Source organism: Talpa europaea, assembly GCF_964194135.1.
Source record: "Talpa europaea genome assembly, chromosome: 13".
Lineage (NCBI taxonomy): Eukaryota > Metazoa > Chordata > Mammalia > Eulipotyphla > Talpidae > Talpa > Talpa europaea.
The window spans coordinates 33645947-33667700 of record NC_140080.1 but is presented as its reverse complement, the minus strand read 5'-3'; the positions used below and the strand labels follow the sequence as shown (position 1 = coordinate 33667700).

The 21754-nt window shown below is 40.6% G+C and overlaps 1 protein-coding gene across 1 annotated transcript in view; it reads left to right on the top strand.

Annotated features, from left to right (window-relative positions):
* Positions 1–21754, top strand: part of PFDN1 (prefoldin subunit 1) — a gene marked incomplete at both ends in the record, with an annotated part of 57611 nt that overhangs the window by 9945 nt on the left and 25912 nt on the right. Inside the window, one exon of the mRNA XM_084252343.1 lies at positions 17293–17377. Coding sequence (XP_084108469.1) covers positions 17293–17377 — 85 coding nt within the window. The remainder of the gene's footprint in view (positions 1–17292; positions 17378–21754) is intronic.

Genomic DNA, 21754 nt, shown 5'->3' with positions numbered 1-21754 from the left:
ACACTGTTGGTGGAATGTAAATTGGTGCAGCCTGCATGGAAAACAGTATGGAGAGACCTCAAAAATTAAGAATAAGATTAACATATGATTGAACTATTCCATTTCTGCCTGTTTATCTGAGGAATGCAGAAACACTAATTTGAAACGATAAGCTCATGTTCATTGCAGAATTACTAACATCAAGATAGGGAAACGATCTAAATGCCCAGTGAAAATGAGTGGATAAGGAAATTGTGGTATGTACACACACACACACACACACACCACTACAGACATATGTATGTAGTATGTAATGGTGTATATCTGTATGGATATATCCATACATACGCATATATAAACCTTTAAAGTCATGGCTTTCATTTTTCAGCATTCTTAGGGAAAAAAATACAACTTTTCCTGTTGTGCAGGGAATAATGACTTCAGTTTTGTTCATGTTGAATATGTATGTAACCCAGATGGGCACACTCTACTTCCACAGAGGGGTATATGTGTAAACATATACATATGCACACATAAACCAGTGTGTGTGTGTGTGTGTGTGTGTGTGTGTTAATGAATACTACTAAGACAAAAAAAAAAAAACCACAAATGAAATCTTGCCATTGTGACAGCATGGATGGGGTTTGAGGATATTGGGCCAAGAGAAATAAATGGAGAAAACCAAATAACATATAATTTCTCTTATAATTTCTCTTATTCTTAGATAGGGAGAGCAGATTGGTGGTTACCAGAGGGCAAGGGTGTTAGAGGGTGGGTGAAGGGGATGAAAGGGATTGATAATGTGGTGGATGGAATCTGGACTGTTGTTGGTGTATAAGGTGTTGAATTACAGTACTCTACACCGGAAACATAAGCCAACATTACTGCAGTAAAAATTTATTAGGAAGAAAACAACAAAAAAATTCTGATTTTTTTGGTTTTTTCCCCCCTGCGGTGGAGTCCAGTTGGTGATATGCACCGTAGGGTAGCTGAGGAGAGTGAAAAGTGCCATCATCGTGTTGTTCTTCTAAAAGTAAAGGTAGCAGTAATTTTGAACTTTGTTACTTTTTTTTAAGATTTATTTTATTTATTTATGCATACAAGAACTGGGTGTAGGCCAGAGGTGGAAGTGGGCGGGGTTTGGGTGAGAGGATTCACCAGAGACAGAGTGGGGAGCAGAATAGGCAGATATGCTGAAATACACTGCTGTGGGGAGTAGCAGGTGAGTCAGGAGAGGTCTGCTGCACCATGCGGGTCAGCTTCCTGGCTGGGGATTGAACTCATGCTGCAGTGGCTGGTGATAGCTTGATAGTGCTGAGACTTAACCTCTTGCACCACCAGGGAGGCCCAGAACTTTTTACTTTGTATTAAGGAATTATATGTTGTAACTAACTTCAGCTAAATTTCTCAGGAATGGGGGCCTCCCTGGTGGCCTATGGGTTAAGTCTTAGGGCTGTCACTGCTCTTGCCTGAGTTTGATCCCTGGCCAAGGAGCTAACCCATATATGACGCAGCAGAACTCCTCTGTTTTGCCTGTTGCTCCTCTTAGCAGTTTCTTTCTTTCTCTTTTTTTTTTTTTTTAAGATTTATTTATTTATTTATACAAGCACTGGGTACAGTCAGAAGCGTGGGAGGGTGAGAGATTTCACCAGAGCCAGAGTGGGGAGCAGAACAGGCAGAAAGACCGAAGTACACTGCTGAGGGGAGCAGCGGGCGACAGGAGAGGTCTGTGCGCCATGTGGGACCCTCCTCCTGTGGCCGGGGAGCAGCCGGGGATCAAACCGGCGCTGCAGAGGCTGAGGGCAGCTTCGCAACCCAGCACTCAACCGCTGCGCCACCGGGGAGGCCCCTTAGCAGTTTATTTCAATAAATTTGCCTGTTCTGCTCGCCAATCTGTCTCTGGTAAATCCTCTCACACTCCCCCTTCCACCTCTGACCTACACCCCAAGTTTTTCTACACAAAAATTAAAAAAATAAATTTTCTCAGAGATGAAAACCTATCAATTTTAAACTATACCAAGAATTTCTGGTTTTAGTTACCGCTTATCTCAGTGGCAAATTTAGGAACAATTGGTTCTCTAATTTGTTTGAGAGATGACTAAGATGTTTATATTAAGGAACATAATCTGCTTAATGAAATATCCAAAATGGAGTTCAAAAAAATTTTGCTGCTCTAGATGGCAAGAGTCTTATATGAATATACACTTGGTCATGATTTTTTAGTATCATTATTATTATATCTGGAATTGCTGTGAACTACAAATAGCCCTTACCCAGATGAGTTTATTAGGATTGCAGTATATTACATGCATTATTAGTGCCTGTGGTTTTGTAAAGAATTTATGCTTATTTTATTTTCAGATAGTAAGTTCGAATGGACATGTCTGGGAAAATGTTATCTCTGTTCTTGCCAGGAACTCTCACTACCAACTCTTGTTTTAAGCTTCCTTCAATTACCTTGAAATGGACCAGAGTACTTGGAAGACACTATTCCTTTGGCTCTGAAGAAGAAATGTTCTCATATCAAAATTTGCACAGCAGCAGGAGCCCAGTATTAAAAATGTGTCTTTAAATAGAAAAGAGCATGACTGGCTTAAGCTGAACCTTTTATGTTATTTGGCACAGGGCAAAAAGATTTGGACCACAGTATGCATCCTGTATATGTGTGTATGACTGAAACCTTTGCATTTGTGCCAAAAAACATTTGTATTTCTCTGGGACTTTCTGTTTTTGTACCAGGAGTCTCTGTGTCCTGCAGCACTCATTGGATGATAATTTTTCTTATTATCAAATGGTGATATTTTTCTCTATTTTAACCACTAGTAAAATATAGATCACATCTTAGAAAAAAGTTGTAGAGTAGCTCACTGCTTATATGTGGAAATGTTTGGGGTTTGATGAGGCCAGAGTCAAGTGGTAAACATCAGAGGTGATTATTTACAAGAATAGTTGGAATACCAAATAGTGACCAAAAATAAGCATCATGTTTAAAATAGATTAACATACTACAGCTTCCATTTCAGGAGTAGTTTGATTCAAAAATAGGCAGTGATTTTTAATTAGTACAGAATGAACCTAGCAGTGTATGAGTTACTCTTCTAGGACATGAAACGTTTACATGGGATTAGGCTCCTGAAGGGACCATGATGCTTTAATAATTCCAGTGAATTCCTAGTTTCATCTTATTTGACTATTAGTAGTAAATAGTTCAGTTGATCTTCTTTTCTTTCTTGAAAACTTTCTTTCCTTGGCTATCAGGATACCACCTCTTGGTTTTCCTATTTCACTGGCCATTCCTGTTCAGTTTCCTTTGCTGTTTTCTTTCTTATTTCTAAGTTTAAGGTTGACCTTAGGCTCAGCCTTTGGACTTTTTTTCTCTTCTCATGTATACTCAGTCTCTTGTTGCTCTCATCAGGCTTACCTTTTTAATACTTTTTTAAAAAAAAATTTATTTATGCATACAAGAACTGGGGTGTAGGCCAGAGGTGTGGGGGTTAGGGGGTGAGAGGATTCACCAGAATGGGAGCAGAACAGGCAGATCTACTGAAATAACACTGCTGAGGGGAGCAGTGGGCAAGGCAGGAGGGGTCTGCTGCACCACGTGGCTTAGCTCCCTGGCTGGGGATCGAACTCCAATAGCTTGATAGCACTGTGTCTTTAACCCCTGTGCCACCAGGGAGGCCCCACCTCTTTAATGCCTTTTAATGTACTGACAACTGCCATCTTTAGCTTAGAGCCCTTTCCTGAATTGCAAACTTGTACATCCACCAGTCTCCTTTACATCTCCATTTGATGGTCTAATAGCCATCGCAAAAATTAACTTGGCCAAAATAAAATTTCTCCTCTTTCAAACAAACCAGGTCATCCTCCCTGAGTCATCTTCATCTCATTAATTGACTTTTCTGTCCTTCCAGTTTTTCCAAATCTTGGAGTCACCTTGAATCCTCTCTTTCAATTGCATATTCAATCCATTAGCAAAGACTCTGTCCTTAAATTTTGATCAGAATCTGAACACTTCTACTTAACACCACCCTGGTCTAAGCTACCACTGGATTACTGCATCTGTCTCCTAACTGGATTCTGTTTCAATCTTTAGTACTTTATAGTCTGATCAACTGAACACAGCAGTTCTTTTAAAATATTAAGTCAAAAATGAATTAGCCAAAACCTATAGATGGCTTTCCATTTCATCAGCAAAGTCAGACTTTTATTTTTTTTTTAAGATTTATTTACTTATGCATACAAGAACTGGGGTACAGGCCAGAGGTGCAGGGGTTGAGAGCATTCACCAGAGATAGAGGGGGGAACAGAACAGGCAGATGGACTGAAATACACTGCTGAGGGGAGTGGCGGGTGAGTCAGGAGAGGTCTACTGTGCCATGTGGGTAGCTCCCTGGCCAGGGATCGAACTTGTGCTGCAGTGGCTGCGGCTAGCTTTATAGATTGCTTCTTAACTCCTTGTGCCACCAGGGAGGCCCAAAGTCAGACTTTTATACTTGCTGGTTTCTCTGCCTGAAGACTGTTTCTTCTGGATGTCTGCGTGGCATACCCCTTTTCTTCCTTCAGGTCTTTATGAAGGCAGTGATGCCTTTCATGACCATCCCATTCAAAATTACACATATAAATCCTCCCCGTAATTTGCCCCTTGTATTTCCTTTTTCGACTATTTTTCTCCATGGCACTTTCCACCATCTGGTATACTGTAGTGCTAATTATCTTTCTTAACTCAGCTTTTTAATTTATTTATACAAGAACTGGGGTACAGGTCACAGGTGCGGGAGGGTGAGAGAATTCACCAGAGAGAGCCGGGAGCAGAACAGGCAGATGGACCAAAGACACTGCTGAGGGGAGCAGCATTTGGCAAGGCAGGAGAGGTCTGCTGTGCCATATGGGTCTCTCCCTGGCCTGCTGGGAATCGAACCTACGCTGCAAGGCTGTGGACTGCTGCACCACCGGGGAGGCCCTTAACTCAGCTTTTTAGAGTTGCATTTGTAAGTAAAGTAGGCGCTTTTTTTTTTTTAAAGATTTTATTTATTTATGCATACAAGAACTGGGGTGTAGGCCAGAAGTGTGGGGGGCGGTGAGAGGATTCACCAGAGACAAAGTGGGGAGCAGAACCAGCAGATTAACTGAAACACACTGCTGAGGGGAGCAGCAGGAGAGCCAGGAGAGGTCTGCTGGGCCATGTGGGTAGCTCCCTGGCGGGGGATCCAACTTGGGCTGCAGTGGCTGGTGATAGCTTGATAATACTGAGACTTAACCCCTTCAACCACCAGGGAGGCCCCAATATCTTTTCATCTTTACCAACACTTGGTATTGCCTTTTTTTGTTGTTAATTCTAACTGTCCTGATTGGTATGTAAAACCTTGTGGTTTTAATTGGCATTTCTCTAATAACTAAGATGTTGAGCATATGTCATCTTTTATCTCCTTTCTGTTGAAGTGTCTTTAAAATATTTTGGCTATTTTTTAATGATAAAATTCACATAACAAACTACTTTTTTAACCTTTTTAAATTTGCAATTTAGTGGGCCTCCCTGGTGGTGCAGCGGTTGAGCTCTGGGTTGCGAAGCTGCCTGCAGCCTCTGTAGTGCCGGTTCAATCCCCGGCTGCTCCCCAGCCACCGGAGGAGGGTCCCGCATGGCGCGCAGACCTCTCCTGCTGCCTGCTGCTCCCCTCAGCAGTGTATTTCAGTCTGCCTGCTCTGTTGCCCACTCTGGCTCTGGTGAATTCTCTCTCCCTCCCACGATTCTGACTGTACCCAGTGCTTGCATAAATAAATAAATCTTAAAAAAAAAAAAAAGAATTGTTCTAATGCTTCTCCAGTAAGTAAGACATGAGTAAAAGTGTTTTAAAAAAATAAATTTGCAATTTAGTGACTTTCAGTATATTTATGAAACTGTGCAATTATCATCACTAATTCTAGAACCCCAAAAGAATCTCTGAACCCATTAGTAGTTGTTCCACATTTCCTCTACCATTGTCGACTACTAATCATTCTGCCTGGATAGATTTGCCTGTTCTGATTATTTCATATATATGGAATCATACAAGCATACAGTGTGATTGAGTTTGTCTTTCTAGCAGATTTAAAGGTTAATCCATGCTGTAGCATGTTGCAGTGCTGTGTTCTCTCTCTTTTTTTAAGATTTGTTTATTTATGCATACAAGCACTGGGGTATAGGCCAGAGTGTGGGGGGTGAGAGGATTCACCAGAGACAGGGTGGGGAGTAGAACAGGCAGATGTGCTGAAATACACTGCTGAGGGGAGCAGTGGGTGAGACAGGAGAGGTCTGTTGTGCCATGTGGGTTACCTTCTTGGCAGGGGATTGAACTCGTGCTGCAGTGGCTGCAGATTGCTTCATAGTGCTGTGTCCTAATCCCTTGCGCCACCAGGGAGGCCCTCTGTTCTCTTTTTTGCCAAATATTTCATGTATGTATATACCATATTTTATACACTAATAAGTTGATAAGGCATTTGAATTGTTTCCACTTTTTTCTCTCATGAATAGTACTGCTGTGAACAAGTTTTTGGGTAAGTTTTTGTGCAGAGTGTGTTTTCTTTCTTTTTTTTTTAAGTTATTTCATTATTTATTTATTTATTTATACATACATACATACATACATGCATACATACATACATACAAGCACTGGGTACACTCAGAAGCGTGGGAGGGTGAGAGAATTCACCAAAACCAGAGCGGAGAGCAGAGCAGGCAGAAGGACCGAAGTGCACTGCTGAGGGGAGCAGCAGGCGGCAGGAGAGGTCTGTGCGCCATGCGGGACCCTCACCCGGTGGCCGGGGATCGAACCGGCACCGCAGAGGCTGCAGGCAGCTTCGCAGCCCAGCGCCCAACCACTGCGCCACTGGGGAGGCCCTGTGTTTTCTTTCTTTTGGCTGAATTCATCAGAGTAGAATTGCTATGTTTTGTTATTTTTTAAGATTTATTTTTTTTATTTATGCATGTAAGAGCTAGGGTTGTAGGCCAGAGGTGGGGGCAGGAAGTGAGAGGATTCACCAGAGAGAGTGGGGAGAAGAACAGGCATATGTACTAAAATATACTATTGGGAGCAGCGAGTGAGACAGGAGAAGTCTGCTGGGCCATGTGGGTAGCTGCCTGGCCGCAGAGCAAACGCTTTATCGTGCTGAGACTTAACCCCTTTCCTACCAGGGAGGCCCAGAATTGCTGTGTGTTACGGTAACTGTTTTAACCTTTTGAGAAATGCCAGAATGTTTCCACAGCAGCTGTACCTTTTTACATACTACTGGAGATATGGGGGGGGGGGTTCCAAATTTTCTGTATCACCTCTAACTCTTGTTATTATCTGTCTTTTTGATTATTGCCGTCATAGTGGATATGCTTTTACTTTGAACCTATCTTTGTCTTTTTATTTAAGGTGAATTTCTTGGTGGTGTGTATCGTCAGGTCTTGCTTTTTAATCCAAATCTGACAATGGTTGCCTTTTAATTGGGTTGTTTGGATCAATTACATTTTAGTTAATTACTGCTATAATTACTGCTATAAATTTACAACCTTTTATTCCTTTTGTTTCTGCTTTTTAGATTTTTTTTTTATGAATCCATTTATCTTCCTTTTGGCTTGCTAGTTCTAGTAAACTTTCTTTTTTAAAATCATTACCAGATCCCCATGTCCCTCAAAGGCTGTGGGACAAGACGGCTTTTGGGGGGTCCACTTACTGCCTGTGATGTTCCTTCTCCCCCACCCATGCCTCTGTCCATGACTTCCTGGAGCCAACAGGCCCACCAGCCTGCCTGACCTGAGTGCAGGGCAGATTGGGCTTTTCCCCCCTTTTCAAAAATGGACCAATCATATGTGAGCTAAGTCAACCAATCTAGTTCAGATTCACTTCATTAGTTACTTACTCGGATTGAAAAATGAAAAACAAGCTGATTGGTGCAAAGTGGTTCAATCAGATACTTAAGATTGAAAACAGTACAGTAAGTCTTGTAAGGTGGGGCACCCTGAGGAAATAAAAGTCAGAACAAGAGCCAGCTTGAGGAATTCTGCTGCTGGCCTTTGAGGAGCAAGCATTCATCAGACCACCTTGGTAGAAGCAGTGTGCCGCCAGCCTCTGAAGAGAGAAGGATTCATTGGACCACCTTCAAAGAAGTGGCCAGCAACTGACCTTCAAAGAGGAAGCATTCTTCGGACCATCTTCAGAGAAGAAGGGTTTTACCCCCAACCTCTGAAGAGAGAGACACATTGAGCAGTTGACCTCTGTGGGATTTTCCAGACCTTTGTAGACTTTGTAAACTTTTAGACCTCCACACCTCTGTGGACCTTTGCAGAGACTCTGCTGCTGCACCTGCCTCTGGCTCTGCCATTGATGGCAAGAAGTATATTTGGACTGGGCCCAGTGTCTCAAAATGCTGACCACGGCCTTTGGTTCTTCGGCACCACCTCCTGGTACTGTTGGGTCCTTTGCTGTCTGGTTTGGTGTCTGGTCCAGCCTTCAAGTTGCTCTTGTGGGGTACTGCAGTGTCACCCCATCTTCAAAGAGCAGCTTGTGTGCACTATGGTCACTATGGAGTGAGAGAGCTGGTGGCCTCAAAAAATCTTTCATTTTCCCAATGTCATGTTTGTTAAACCCTGTTGTTGTTGGACCCTGAGCCTTACTGGTCTTGCAGTTGAGCACATGGGTGAGAACCCACTGACTGTGACCTTCCCTACACTGTCCCTTTGAGGGCTCTTTTTGTACTGTTTTAGTGTTTCAAATTTAGTGACTGTCCTATTATTTATTTATTTATTTTTAAAGATTTATTTTTTTTTATACAAGCACTGGGTACAGTCAGAAGCGCGGGAGGGTGAGAGAATCCACCAGGGCTGGAGTGGGGAGCAGAACAGGCAGACTGATGAAATGCACTGCTGAAGGGAGCAGCGGGTGTGGCAGGAGTGGTCTGCGTGCCACGTGGGACCCTCGCCGACCGGCCGGGGAACGAACTGGCGCTGCAGAAGCTGCGGGCAGCTTCGCAGCTCAGCACTCAACCGCTGCGCCACCGGCGAGGCCCTGTCCTATTATTTATAATACTGTGTCTTTAATTTATCACAACCTACTTTCAAATAATAGTATTATACTACTTTATTTTATAAAGATGATAAATTGTTCCCTCTATTTCATTTTTAAAAAAGATTTATGCATACAAGAATTGGGGTGTAGGCCAGAGGTATGGGAGGCAGGTGAGAGGATTCACCAGAGAGAGTGGGGAGCAGAACAGGCGGATCTACTGAAATACACTGTTGAGGGGAGCAGTGGACAAGACAGAAGAGGTCTGCTGCACCGTGTGGGTCAGCTCCCTGGGAGGGGATTGAACTCGTGCTACAGTGCCTGGTGATAGCTTGATAGCACTGAGACTTTAACCTCTGCGCCACAAGGGAGGCCCTCTATTTAATTTTTTTATTGTTTATACGTGTCACATATGTGATGAAGCCTACAATGTATTACTTTGCTTTTAGACCAGGAGTTGGTAATGGGCTATATATAGCCATACACATAAATGAGAATCTTCTGAGAAATTTGTTGGACAGTCTTGTCGTTATGCAAATACCCTGGAGGGTACTTAACACAAACTTAGATGGCATAGCCTGCTGCACCTAGGCTGTATATGGGCACCACTGTTGTGTATGCAGTGGTATGTGTTGACAGAAACACCATTATGCAGTGCATTACTGTAGTAAATAACTTTTTTCTGTTGACCATGTGGTCTCTGTTGGTACCGATTCTCTTGACATTACAAAGAGAAGCATGTGGCAGTATCAGCTTGCAAGCCATAGAAGAAAAATTTGTCTCTTCATCTCATTTTGTGTTTTTTTCAATGCTTTTCATTTCTTTGTAAGTCTCCACATGTTAGCATACTCTTTCTGTTGGAAGAACTACCTATAATATTTCTTCAGGTGTATGTTTTCTAGAATGAATGCTCAGCTTTTGTTTGAATTTCTCCTTCAGTTTTTTGATATTTTCATTGCGTATGTAACGCTGGCTTAATAGCTTTTTTTTTTATAGAGGCATGTTTTATTTGTTTGTTTGTTTTGTTTTGTTTTGTTTTGTTTATACATGCACTGGGTACAGTCAGAAGCGCGGGAGGGTTAGAGAATTCACCAGAGCCAGAGCCGGGAGCAGAGCAGGCAGAAGGACCGAAGTACACTGCTGAGGGGAGCAGCGGGCGGCAGGAGAGGTCTGCGCGCCATGTGGGACCCTCCTCCGGTGGCCGGGGAGCAGCCAGGGATTGAACTGGCGCCAGAGGCCGCGGGCAGCTTCGCAACCCAGCGCTCAACCGCTGCGCCACTGGGGAGGCCCTGGCTTAATAGCTTTTTTCTTTTGTTGCCATAGGTTCTTGACATTGAATACATTTTATTAAATGTTTTTTACAACATTTATGAGAAAATTGATCCCCAGTTGAGGGCCACTGTCCATAGTTTGCATATTCTCCCCATGTCTGTGTTTTTGTGGGGTACTTTGCTGTCTTCCCATCCCCAAAATGGTGCATGTTAGCTTCATCAGTGCATGTAAATTGTCCCAGTCTGAGTGTGTGTGCATGTGTGTGCGTGTACACCCTGTGATGGAAGGTGTTTTGGCCAGGGTTGGGTTCCACCTTGTGCCCTGATTTGCCAGAATAGGCTCTGGCCATCCAAGACCCTGAAATGGAATAAGTGACTAGGAAAATGTATACAAATTATAGCTTAATATTTGAAGTGTTTTGGGTCTTTATTTAGAAGTTTGGTGATGTTTTTGCAACTGGAAATTAGCCAGAGGAGCTTAACTCTTGTTCATGTTGACTAGTCTGTGATGAAATTGGTGGTATTATACATTATTTACTTATAGTAGCAGTCTCTAGGAACTTATTATAGACTTGTTAGACTTTGAAAAAAGTCAGTATGGTCTTCTGTCTTGCATGGTTTGTGACAAGTTTGCTGTAATTTTTTTTTTTTTATTTAAAGATTTATTTATTTTTGTGCAAGAGCTGGGTTACAGGCCAGAGGCTCGGGAGGGTGAGAGGATTCACCAGAGCCAGAGCAGGAGCAGAACAGGCAGACAACTGAAATACACTGCTGAGGGGTGCAGCAGGCGGGACAGGAGAGGTCTGTGCGCCTTGTGGGATTCTTGCCAGCTGGCCGGGATTGAACCAGCACTGCAGAGGCTGTGGACAGCTTCACAGCACTGTGCTCAACCTGCTGCGCCACTAGGGAAGCCCAGTTTGCTGTAATTCTTATCTTTGTTTCTTTGTAATATGTCATTTATTTGGCTGCTGTCAAGATTTCTCTTCATCATTGGTTTTCAGTAGTTTGATGATGTTACAGCTAATTGTATTCTGTTTTTGTTTTCATTTTGTATTTATTTTTGTCCATTTTTATTGAGTGGCTCGGAGCTGTGATTGGTGTTTTTTGTTTTTTTTGTTTTAGAAAGTTCTCGTCCATTTTCAAGAATGTCCTATGTTCTCCACTCTTCGGGGTTCCTAATCTGTTAGACTACTTGATAGCATCTCTTAGACCTCACATGCTTTTTCATGTTTTTTTTTTTTGTTGTTGTTGTTTTGTTTTGCTTTTTTTTTTAAAGATTTATTTATTTATGCATACAATAACTGGGGTGCAAGGCCAGAAATGTGAGTATGTGTGTGTGTGTGTGAGAGAGGATTCACCAGAGACAGGGTGGGGAGCAGAACAGGTGGATTGACTGAAATACAGTGCTGAGGGGAGCAGTGGGCGAGACAGGAGAGGTCTGCTGCACCATGTTGGTCACCTTCCTGGCCAGGGATCTGACTCGTGCTACAGTGGCTGTGGATAGCTTCATTGTGCTGTGCCACCAGGGAGGCTCCTGCTTCTTGATTTTACATACTTTGTTTTTCTCTTTGTGTTTCAAGTTTGGTTAATTTTTATTAACCCATTTTCCACTTTTCTTGAATTTTGCTATTCACTTGATTAGAATACTGTAAACTAAATTCTGTGCTTGAGAGTTTCTGCATCATATAGTATTGAATTTCAACCACAATCCATGAGGAGGCCAGTTAAATAATATACTTTGGGGGGACATTTTAACTTTTTCAACTTTATTACGAAGATATTGATAAACACATATCCTTTATTGTACTCTCCAGAGAGGTAAGTTTATTTCTTCCTCACTCTTAGACTGAAAGAGGAACACTCTGGGAAATTGGTTTTAATTGAGGATTCTCCTAGTAGGATCCTTGTTTTGGAATGTCAGTATGTTCTACCTCCTGTTTTGTCTCCTTGTTTTGTGCCCGTGTGGATGCTCAAAAATCTCCAGGATTGAGCAGAAATAGTCAAGGTGAAAGCCAATAGATTGCTTTCTTACCTTCCAGAATTCCTGATTTCATTTGATTTTGAGCCCCTGGCAACCTCACCTTAGGTTAACTTAGCAAAATGTTAAAAAAAAAAAATGAAAAAATCGGGCCTTCCTGGTGGCCCGAGGAGTTAAGACGCAATCTATGAAACTTGCCATAGCCACTGCAGCATGAGTTCGATCCCCGGCCAGGAAGCTACCCACATGGAGTAGCAGACCTCTCCTGACTTGCCCACTGCTCCCCTCAGCAGTGTGTTTCAGATGATCTGCCTGTTCTGTTCCCCACTCTGTCTGGTGAATCCTCTCACCAGTATGGTGAGAGGTACAGCTCTGGCCAGTACCCCAGTTCTTAAATGTATAAATAAATAAATCTTAAAAAAAAATAAAAAGAGTTGCAAAGGTATTTATTTACCTTCATTACTCTGACAAGTGAAGTCTTTAACTAACTGACTCAGCATTCTGTAATCTGGATGTAGCATGATTTTTTTTTTTTTTTTAAGATTTATTTTATTTATGCATACAAGAGCTGGGGTGTAGGCCAGAGGTGTGTGTGGGAGGTGCAGGGAGATGAGAAGATTCACCAGAGACAGAGTGGGGAGCAGAACAGGCAGATTGACTGAAATACACTGCTGAAGGGAGCAGTTGGCGAGACAGGAGAAGTCTGCTGGGCCATGTGGGTTAGCTTCCACTGCTGATAGTTTCAGTGTTGAGACTTAACCCCTTGCACCACCAGGGAGGCCCTGGATGTAGCATGCTTTTTAAAATCACTTCCTTACTGAGGGATTTTGGTTATTCGTACTTTTTTTTTTTGCTAAAATATTAAGCAATAGATTTTTTGCATGTAGATCTTTGTGTACACATGCAAATAATTTTCATTGCCAATAGAATGAGGCAAAAAAAAAAAACCAAACATGTTCTTTTCTTTTTTTGGTTAGTGTTCATTATAAGGCATTGAATTTTACAAATTTTATTGAGCTATAACTGACAAAGACAGACTCATTCTTCTTTCCTGTGCCGCTTAACGTGTGGCACAAGGCCACAGTTTATTGTAGGTGACAGTACACACTTGAGAGTGAGTGTGGGCAGATTCTAAATGCTATTAGAGTATGTTTTCACACATCCTCTGAAAATTTCCCACCCAAAGAACATTATCATGAGACTATTGTTGTCTTTGAATAATGTATGTCTAGGTGGAAGTGTACCCAAAAGATATTACCACTGGTTGTGTTTTGGGAAGATGAAGAACATTTTTGATTCATGCTGAGTCAGAAGAAAACGGAAGTTATGTATTAACCTGTGGGACAGTTGAGCACACAGCCTCAGGTATTTCTCAGACAGAACCAAAGTCATCATAAAATTGTTTTCCAGGTGGCATAACTACAAATAAATGAGGAAGTGAACTAGCAGGCTATGAATCCTTAAAAACAGAGTATAGGGAGGGCACTGATTTCCATGTCAAACTAGAAGGTTTTTACAAAGCAGTGACTCTTGTCTAGATGGTATAATCCTGAGTCTTGGAAGTATATTTTCTGCATATCATTTGTCATATGAAAATAATTTCTTCTTAGTTTACCTTTCCTTGTGCCACATTCTTTTTTTCTTTGTGTTATGAGTTAGAAATGATGCTCTGTTGTACTCAAGAAAGTACATGAGAGAGACAGAGAGATTGATTGAGAGATGGAGACAGGAAGTTGCCCATGTGCCACATTCTTTTTTTTTTTTTTTGTTAACATGATTTTTTTTCAAACATTTATTTATTTATGCATACAAGAACTGGGGTGTAGGCCAGAGGTGTGGGGGGTGAGATGATTCACCAGAGACAGAGTGGGGAGCAGAACGGGTGAGTCAGGAGAGGTCTGCTGCACTTGTGGGCTGCTCCCTGACCAGGAATTGAACTCATGCTGCAGAGGCTGCGGACAGCTTCATAGGCTGCATCTTAATGCCTTGCGCTACCAGGAAGGCCCTGCACCACATTCCTTTTTTTTTTTTTTTAAGATTGATTTATTTATTTATACAAGCGCTGGGTACAGTCAGAAGCACTGGAGGGTGAGAGAATTCACAAGAGCCAGAGAGGGGAGCAGAGCAGGCAGAAGGACCAAAGTACACTGCTGAGGGGAGCAGCGGGCGGCAGGAGAGGTCTGAGGAGAGGTCTGCGCGCCATGTGGGACCCTCCTCCGGTGGCCGGGGAGCAGCCAGGATCTAACGGGCGCTGCAGAGGCTGCTGGCAGCTTCGCAACCCAGCGCAACCCAGCGCTCAACCGCTGCGCCACTGGGGAGGCCCATGCACCACATTCTTAACTAAGTATCCTTTATTTGCCATTTGGCTTTCCATAAACTATAAGGCAGGATCTCTGTGAGACACACTACTTTGAGAAACTATGTGCATAATATTTGTTTATCATTCTCATTTTTACATTATTATGATAGATCCTCTATCTTCACACAGCACCTGAAATTAAAAAAAAAAAAGACAACAGAACGGCATCTGATAATTCAAACACAAATAAGTGATTTTCTATATTTTGTTTCTTGAAGCCCCTTTCTGTCTCCATATAGTATATCTTCGGCGTTTTTTAAATTGAGGGCTAAAACAAATTTTCCATAATTTTGTTTGAATTTTGACTAAGTAACTACTCTTGAGATATGTGAGTTTACTGAGTACTCATTTTTGTTTAAAATTGTCAGGACTGAGGTCTCCCTAGGCTTATAGTAGTTTGGCCAGCTTTTGTGACATCTCTCTGGCCTTAAGCTGACTTAGTCTAATATAGCTACCTCAGGGTGTGTGGCGTTGGAAAAACATGTTTTTGTTGTTGAGTATTCTTGCTTTCTAGTAAATTTATTTTCTGCTCCAGGGATTTAGTATCTGTTCAGATATTTTATTTTTAAAGGCCACATAAGTAATGACTTGACCTCTAATCTTAGCTTTGAAAATTTCCCAGACACTAATAAAGATAATGTCTGATGACCTTTTATTTGAGAATACTACTCACTGGCCAGCAATCAATGCTATTTAAAAATGTGTATTTTGCTGTGAAGATTATTATATCCCTAGCTAAAAGACTTTCTTAGAAAATTATGTGTATAATGACATACTTTGGTGACTCTTGAGCCTAGGTTTATGATACTTTCTACACGGTGATACTGAAATTTAAATACAATTCTTTTCAACACTATTTTAAATAACTAGTACGGTCTGAGGAGAATATTCTATAAACCGTAGTTTTATCAGAAATAGTGCCTGTCTCTTGTACTAAATGAGAACACTTTAGTCACAAAGGGTTATGTAGTAATTCTTGTTTTGCATGAAGGTGATCTGTCTTTGCTATAGATGTGTAAGATTTTTACAAGGATAAAGTTACTGCTGAAGACTAGGATCAGCAGATGAATTATCTAGAATGTCCACATCAGGGTACAGGCTTTATAAATTAGTGGAGTAAAAGAGACACTTACCATACTGTTAATATTTGTGGCAAGGTATATTCATGAAGAATTGGGAGGAAAGGCAGTTTCTTGCAAGGTGTCTAGGCAAAGGAGGAGTTGTTCTTTTTGATCTGTTTTGTTTGTTTCAGATCTATAATACCAGATCCTCTTTGTAAGAACCTACCTAGACACACTCTTGTTTTTTGAGGTCAGCAGTTTGGCTTTTTGTTAAGAACTTATGTTTAGTTGGTTGTTGCGAAACCTTTAATGTGCAAAGAGAAGAAACAGTCTGCTTAATTGTAATATTTAATTGAAATCTGTCATAGCTAGTCGAACAATCCGAAAATGATTTGAGTAATTGAGGTTTTCCCCTGCTTCCGGTGGAAGGGAAATAATACAGTTCATTTACTTGAGGCTATAAAATAGTTAGTTCTTCCTTCCCCACAGCAAGAATTATGAACATAAAGTCACAAAACTAATTCAGTGTTAATTTTTAAAGTGTCCTCATATTTCCACCCTCATCGGTGGTAAATAATGTGTCTGACTGTAAAATTGAAAAAATCAGAATTTTCCACTTCTGCATTTTGAGCTTTTCAGAGGTATTATAAACCCTGGAAATAATATTAAAAGATACTAGGCCTTATACAGCGCTTTTTTGTGTGTGAGAAACTCATATAAACACTAATGCATTGATCCTAACACAGTGCTTGATTGTGACTTTAAAAGGTCATGAGTTACTGTTATAAAAAAAAAAAAATTGGAGGAGGAACTCAAATTTATTGTTTTAAAAATATCTAGAGAAAAATTGTCTTAGATAACTAAAAAAATAAAAATTATGGGGGATTTTTAATGTTTGTTAACTTTTCTCTTAGCCTATGATAGATTTTTTCCCCTTGATGTTATTTTACCCTTTTTAAAAAAGATTTATTTTTATGCATACAAGAACTGGGGTGTAGGCCAGAAGTCTGGGGGATGAAAGGATTCACCAGAGACAGAGTGGGGAGCAGAACAGGCAGACTGACTGAAATACACTGCTGAGGGGAGCAGCAGGCAAGAAAGGAGAGGTCTGCTGTGCCATGTGGGTAGCTCCTTGGCTGGGGGGGATTGAACTCATGTTGCAGTGGTTGGTGATAGCTTGATAGCACTGTGTCTTTAACCCCTGCGCCACCAGGGAAGCCCCTATTTTTCCCTCTTTGATGTAGAATCTACTTGAAACCTGATTCCTTTCTTAATCAAGAAGGCTGAATTTATTGTTATTCTTTTCATTGAGGTGACATTAATTTATAATACTGTATACATTTCATAATACTGTATAATACTGTATACAGTTTCTTGCATCAGCAATTGTGTATTTGAATTTACTTTTAATTAAGTCTTTATTCCTTCTCTGCCAAGAAAACTTAAATCTGTGGTGGTTTCCTGATGAATCACATTAACCTAATGATGGCATTTTGTTTTTCCTGAGTTGGGTGATCATCCTTTTAGTTTTCTTAGTTTAATATTTGTGATTTATAGCTGTTGACGTTAATGAATATAGTGATTATGTGGCTTAATCTTCATTTGTTTTGTTTTGTAGGTTTATTCTTCAATCCAAAGAGGTAATTCACAGCCAACTGTTAGAGAAGCAGAAAATAGCAGAAGAAAAAATTAAAGAATTGGAAGTAAGTTTTGAATGAATATTATAGTATTGGTCAGTTCTTAGGAGAAAAGTAATTACTTCATTTTTTGGTTATTAAATGAAAATGTATGCCTGCCAAAGTCATGTCACATTGTTTTTGTGTTTTTTCCCTAATTGTGTTAGAACTATGAAGAAGTCATATTCATGGCAGTGCATGAGACCCCCCCCAAAAAAATAGTCTAGGAACTATAGAGAATTTTGAAGAGGATAGGATGCTGTTATCCTGAAGGTATTTTCCTTATTGTCTTTGAGTAAACATATTTATTCTTAAAAAATAATTAAATAAAATAAAAACACTGTTTTTAAACATCACAAATTGTGATTGGATAGTCAGGGATCATAGTAGTTAGAGGATCTGTATGATATGTCTCTTTTGCACATTGTAATTCCTTTAGCATAGGTTTGGCTGTAGACAAGCACTGAGTGGCAAGTCTGAATGATAAACTGCTCCTGTAACTTAGTGAATCTTTGGAAAATTGCAATTTAATTTCCTGTATGTTGAGACCTTTGATGAAGTATCTTCTTGGATTTTAGTGAAAGTTCCATCCTGTATTTTGTGAAAGTTGGACTGGACCAAAAAAAAAAAAAAAAAAAAAAATGGTTGTTATTTCTTGAGGACCAAGATTTCCTGAAATGGGGATGGATACCATGACTTCATAGGTCACTTTATCTAATTTCTGTGAGGCAGTGGTTCAGAATCTGACTCAGCCTTCTGCTGAATTGTTGAGAACACCCCCTTTAGCCTCCTGGGGATTTTTCAGGAGTACCCACTTGATGTGACTTGGGAGCATGCAGTGTCTGAGGTTACTTAGGCTTATTTTTGTTTGATTACTGATAATTTAAAGAAACCTGATAATAGACTTGTAGCTAAGAAAGATACATTGTAAAAACAAAACAAATAAGCAAACAAAAAAAGTGTTACCTGATTAATAGTAGTCAGGTTGTTATTGTGACCTACTTTGTCATTTTTGTCAGGCCAATCTTAGAGTGAATCCTCTAGTGTTTTCAAACAAAAGTGTCTTGATCTGTCTGAAACTATTTCAGACAGGTAACAAAAAATGAGTTTTGCAACTATAAGTAAACATCTAAAAATTATCTGATGAATAAGTAGTAAGATGCAAAATAATATGTATATAATTATCATTTTTGTGAAAACAAACAAAAAACAAGATCTGCATGTGAACATTGAAAATGATATGTAACATAAAATTGTTAACACTGGTTACACTAAGGAAATAAGATAGGAGGAGGGCATGGATTATTTTTTCCTTCTAATATCTGTGTTTGATAAATTGTAACATTCATAGTTACAAAATTTACCATGGTAAAGTTGCCACCGATGATGATTTTAGCATATTTTTCAGTTCTGTTGAGTATTAGGAAATTTATTTTTCAAAGTTTCCTTTTGTGGAGTTTTATCAAATAGAGTATGCTGGTATCTTTCAGGTAATAAAAGTAGATTAGTTGGTATGCATTTGAAATGCTAATTATAGCTGCAAAAAAAAAAAATAGTAGCACTAAACTTTGGCCTCTCCCCTAGAAAGTTATTTTCTCTTTTTTCTTTTTAATGTCTTATTTTCTGTTATTAAAATTATAATAGGTTATGAAAGTTATAGAAGCGTACTCTAAAACAAGAAAAAGTCGAACAGATAAACAATTAAAATATGACCTTTCCCTTTTCTCTGCACATTTGCAAATGTCAAAGATATGCAATTTTTTTTTTTTATAGAGGCATGTTTATTTATTTATTTGTTTGTTTTGTTTTGTTTTGTTTGTACATGCACTGGGTACAGTCAGAAGCGCAGGAGGGTGAGAGAATTCACCAGAGCCAGAGCAGGGAGCAGAGCAGGCAGAAGGACCGAAGTACACTGCTGAGGGGAGCAGCGGGCGGCAGGAGAGGTCTGCGCGCCATGTGGGACCTTCCTCCGGTGGCCAGGGAGCAGCCGGGGATCGAACCGGCGCCGCAGAGGCCGCGGGCAGCTTCGCAACCCAGCGCTCAACTGCTGCGCCACCGGGGAGGCCCATGCAATTTTTTTTAAAGATTTATTTTATTTATGCATACAAGAGCTGGGGTGCAGGCCAGAGGTGTGGGGTGTGGTGGTGAGAGGATTCACCAGAGACAGAGAGGGGAGCAGAATAGGCAGGTTGACTGAAATACACTGCTGAGGGGAGCAGGAGATCGCTTCATAGTGCTCTGACTTTAACCCCTTGTGCCACCAGGGAGGCCCTTCACATCTATAATTTGATGCATTTCATTCCTAACTTCTTTTTATAAACACATTTATCCACATACATTTCTTTTTAAATAAAGAGAAATTATATATACTGTTTTTCACCCTTTGGTAATATAAGAAATATATTCAATTTCTTGTTTTTATTCCTCCTCCCATTACAGGTTTTTTAATTACCCCAACATTCAATTATTGTGTGAGCCCTGTCTCTACATTTAGTACATTTCCCAAATACTACTCTAACCTGTGTTCTTAATATCACCCACTGCACACTCTACTCTTCCCTGAGGCAGTCCTATACTTTCCCCCATCCTACCTTTATAGTTGGTATGCATGTTCCCATACCCACATGTGCACTTATGCAAGGTACATTGTTAATTGTTGTGTTCAAATGTTTTGTGTCTTGCTGATTTTTTTCTACTTATTCACTTATTGCGATGTGCCACATCACCATCTATAACAATATGTCAGTTTCTCCACCGGCTGTTGTTAGTTCAGTATTTAGGAACATTATTTGGGTGCTGTAAATGCTTATTACTCTATAACTGTTCAGAGGATATGTTTCATTTTGCTCTATATTTTCAGGGATTTTTCAACTCTTTTAAAGGCAGCATTAGTATACCTGCTGACTTCTCTGACTTCCATTGTTGCCGTTGAAAAGTCATCTGTCAGTCTAATTGTTGTTCCTTTGCCTTTTTTTCTCTAGCTGCTTTTAATTTTCTATTTTTGTCCTGCAAGCTTTGTAGTTCCTCTGGGATATGTTTAGGTGTGATTTTATTGCTTTAATTTATATTTTAAATCCTCCTTGGATTAAGTTGGCTTTCCTGAACCATATTACTTCTTTGTTGTTTTTTCCAGTAATGGCATTTCCTTCAGGAATTTTTTCCCCACCTTTAAACCAGCTCCTGCTACCATTTGCAGTAACATCTGAGTTGGTTTCCACATTTCCAGCTTTCTGCCCTTCCATCCTTTTTATATATTTAAACTAAAATGTGAAATCTGGTGCTGTTATTCCTCATAATCATCATCTTTGTTTTTAGGGTAAAGTTCAAACTTTTTAACAGCCTTCAAGGATGTTTATGAGAAGCCTTGTTTATTTCTCTCATCTTCCTCTTTTCCACTGTCTTCTTTTATTTATTTATTTATTTATTTATTTATTTATTTATTTATTTATTTATTTAATAGAGGCATATTTTATTTGTTTGTTTGTTTGTTTATACATGCACTGGGTACAGTCAGAAGCACGGGAGGGTGAGAGAATTCACCAGAGCCAGAGAGGGGAGCAGAGCAGGCAGAAGGACCAAAGTACACTGCTGAGGGGAGCAGCAGGCTGCAGGAGAGGTCTGCGCGCCATGTGGGACCCTCCTCTGGTGGCTGGGGAGCAGCCGGGGATCGAACCGGCGCCGCAGAGACTGAGGGCAGCTTCGCAACCCAGCACTCAACTGCTGCGCCACCGGGGAGGCCCTCCAATGTCTTCTTTTAGAGCACTGTGTGTGCCAGCCATGCGGAGATACTCTAGAAGTTGTTATGGTTTATTTGTTTCTACTAGAATTTTGCAAATGTAGTTCCCTCCACTTTTTCCTTAACTAAGCCTTTACCAACTCCATGTATTAATCCTTAAGGTCTTAGTTTAATGCTACTTCTCCTGAGCAGCCTTAATGCATTTAAAAAGGATGGGTTTATTAGGAAAAAAGGGACACCTGCATAGATGTAGGTGGACAGAGAGTTGCTGCTGTTGCTGCCGCTTTTGAAAGAGAAAGTTTTTTTTTTTTTTTTTAAAGATTTATTTATTCATGCATACAAGAACCGGGGTACACAGGCCAGATGCACGGGAGGGTGAGAGGATTCACCAGAGACAGAGCGGGGAGCAAAACAGGCAGACTGACCGAAACACACCACTGAGGGGAGCAGCGGGTGAGACAGGAGAGGTCTGCTGCGCCATATGGGATTCTCGTGGGCTGGCCAGGATCGAACCCACACTGCAGAGACTGCGGACAGCTTCACAGTGCTGTGCTTGACTGCCTGCGCCACCAGGGGAGGCCCTAAAAGAGAAAGGATTGTTAAAAGAGATACCTACACAGACACAGGCAGACAGTTTTAGGACAAGAACTACATTTAAAAAAATTTTT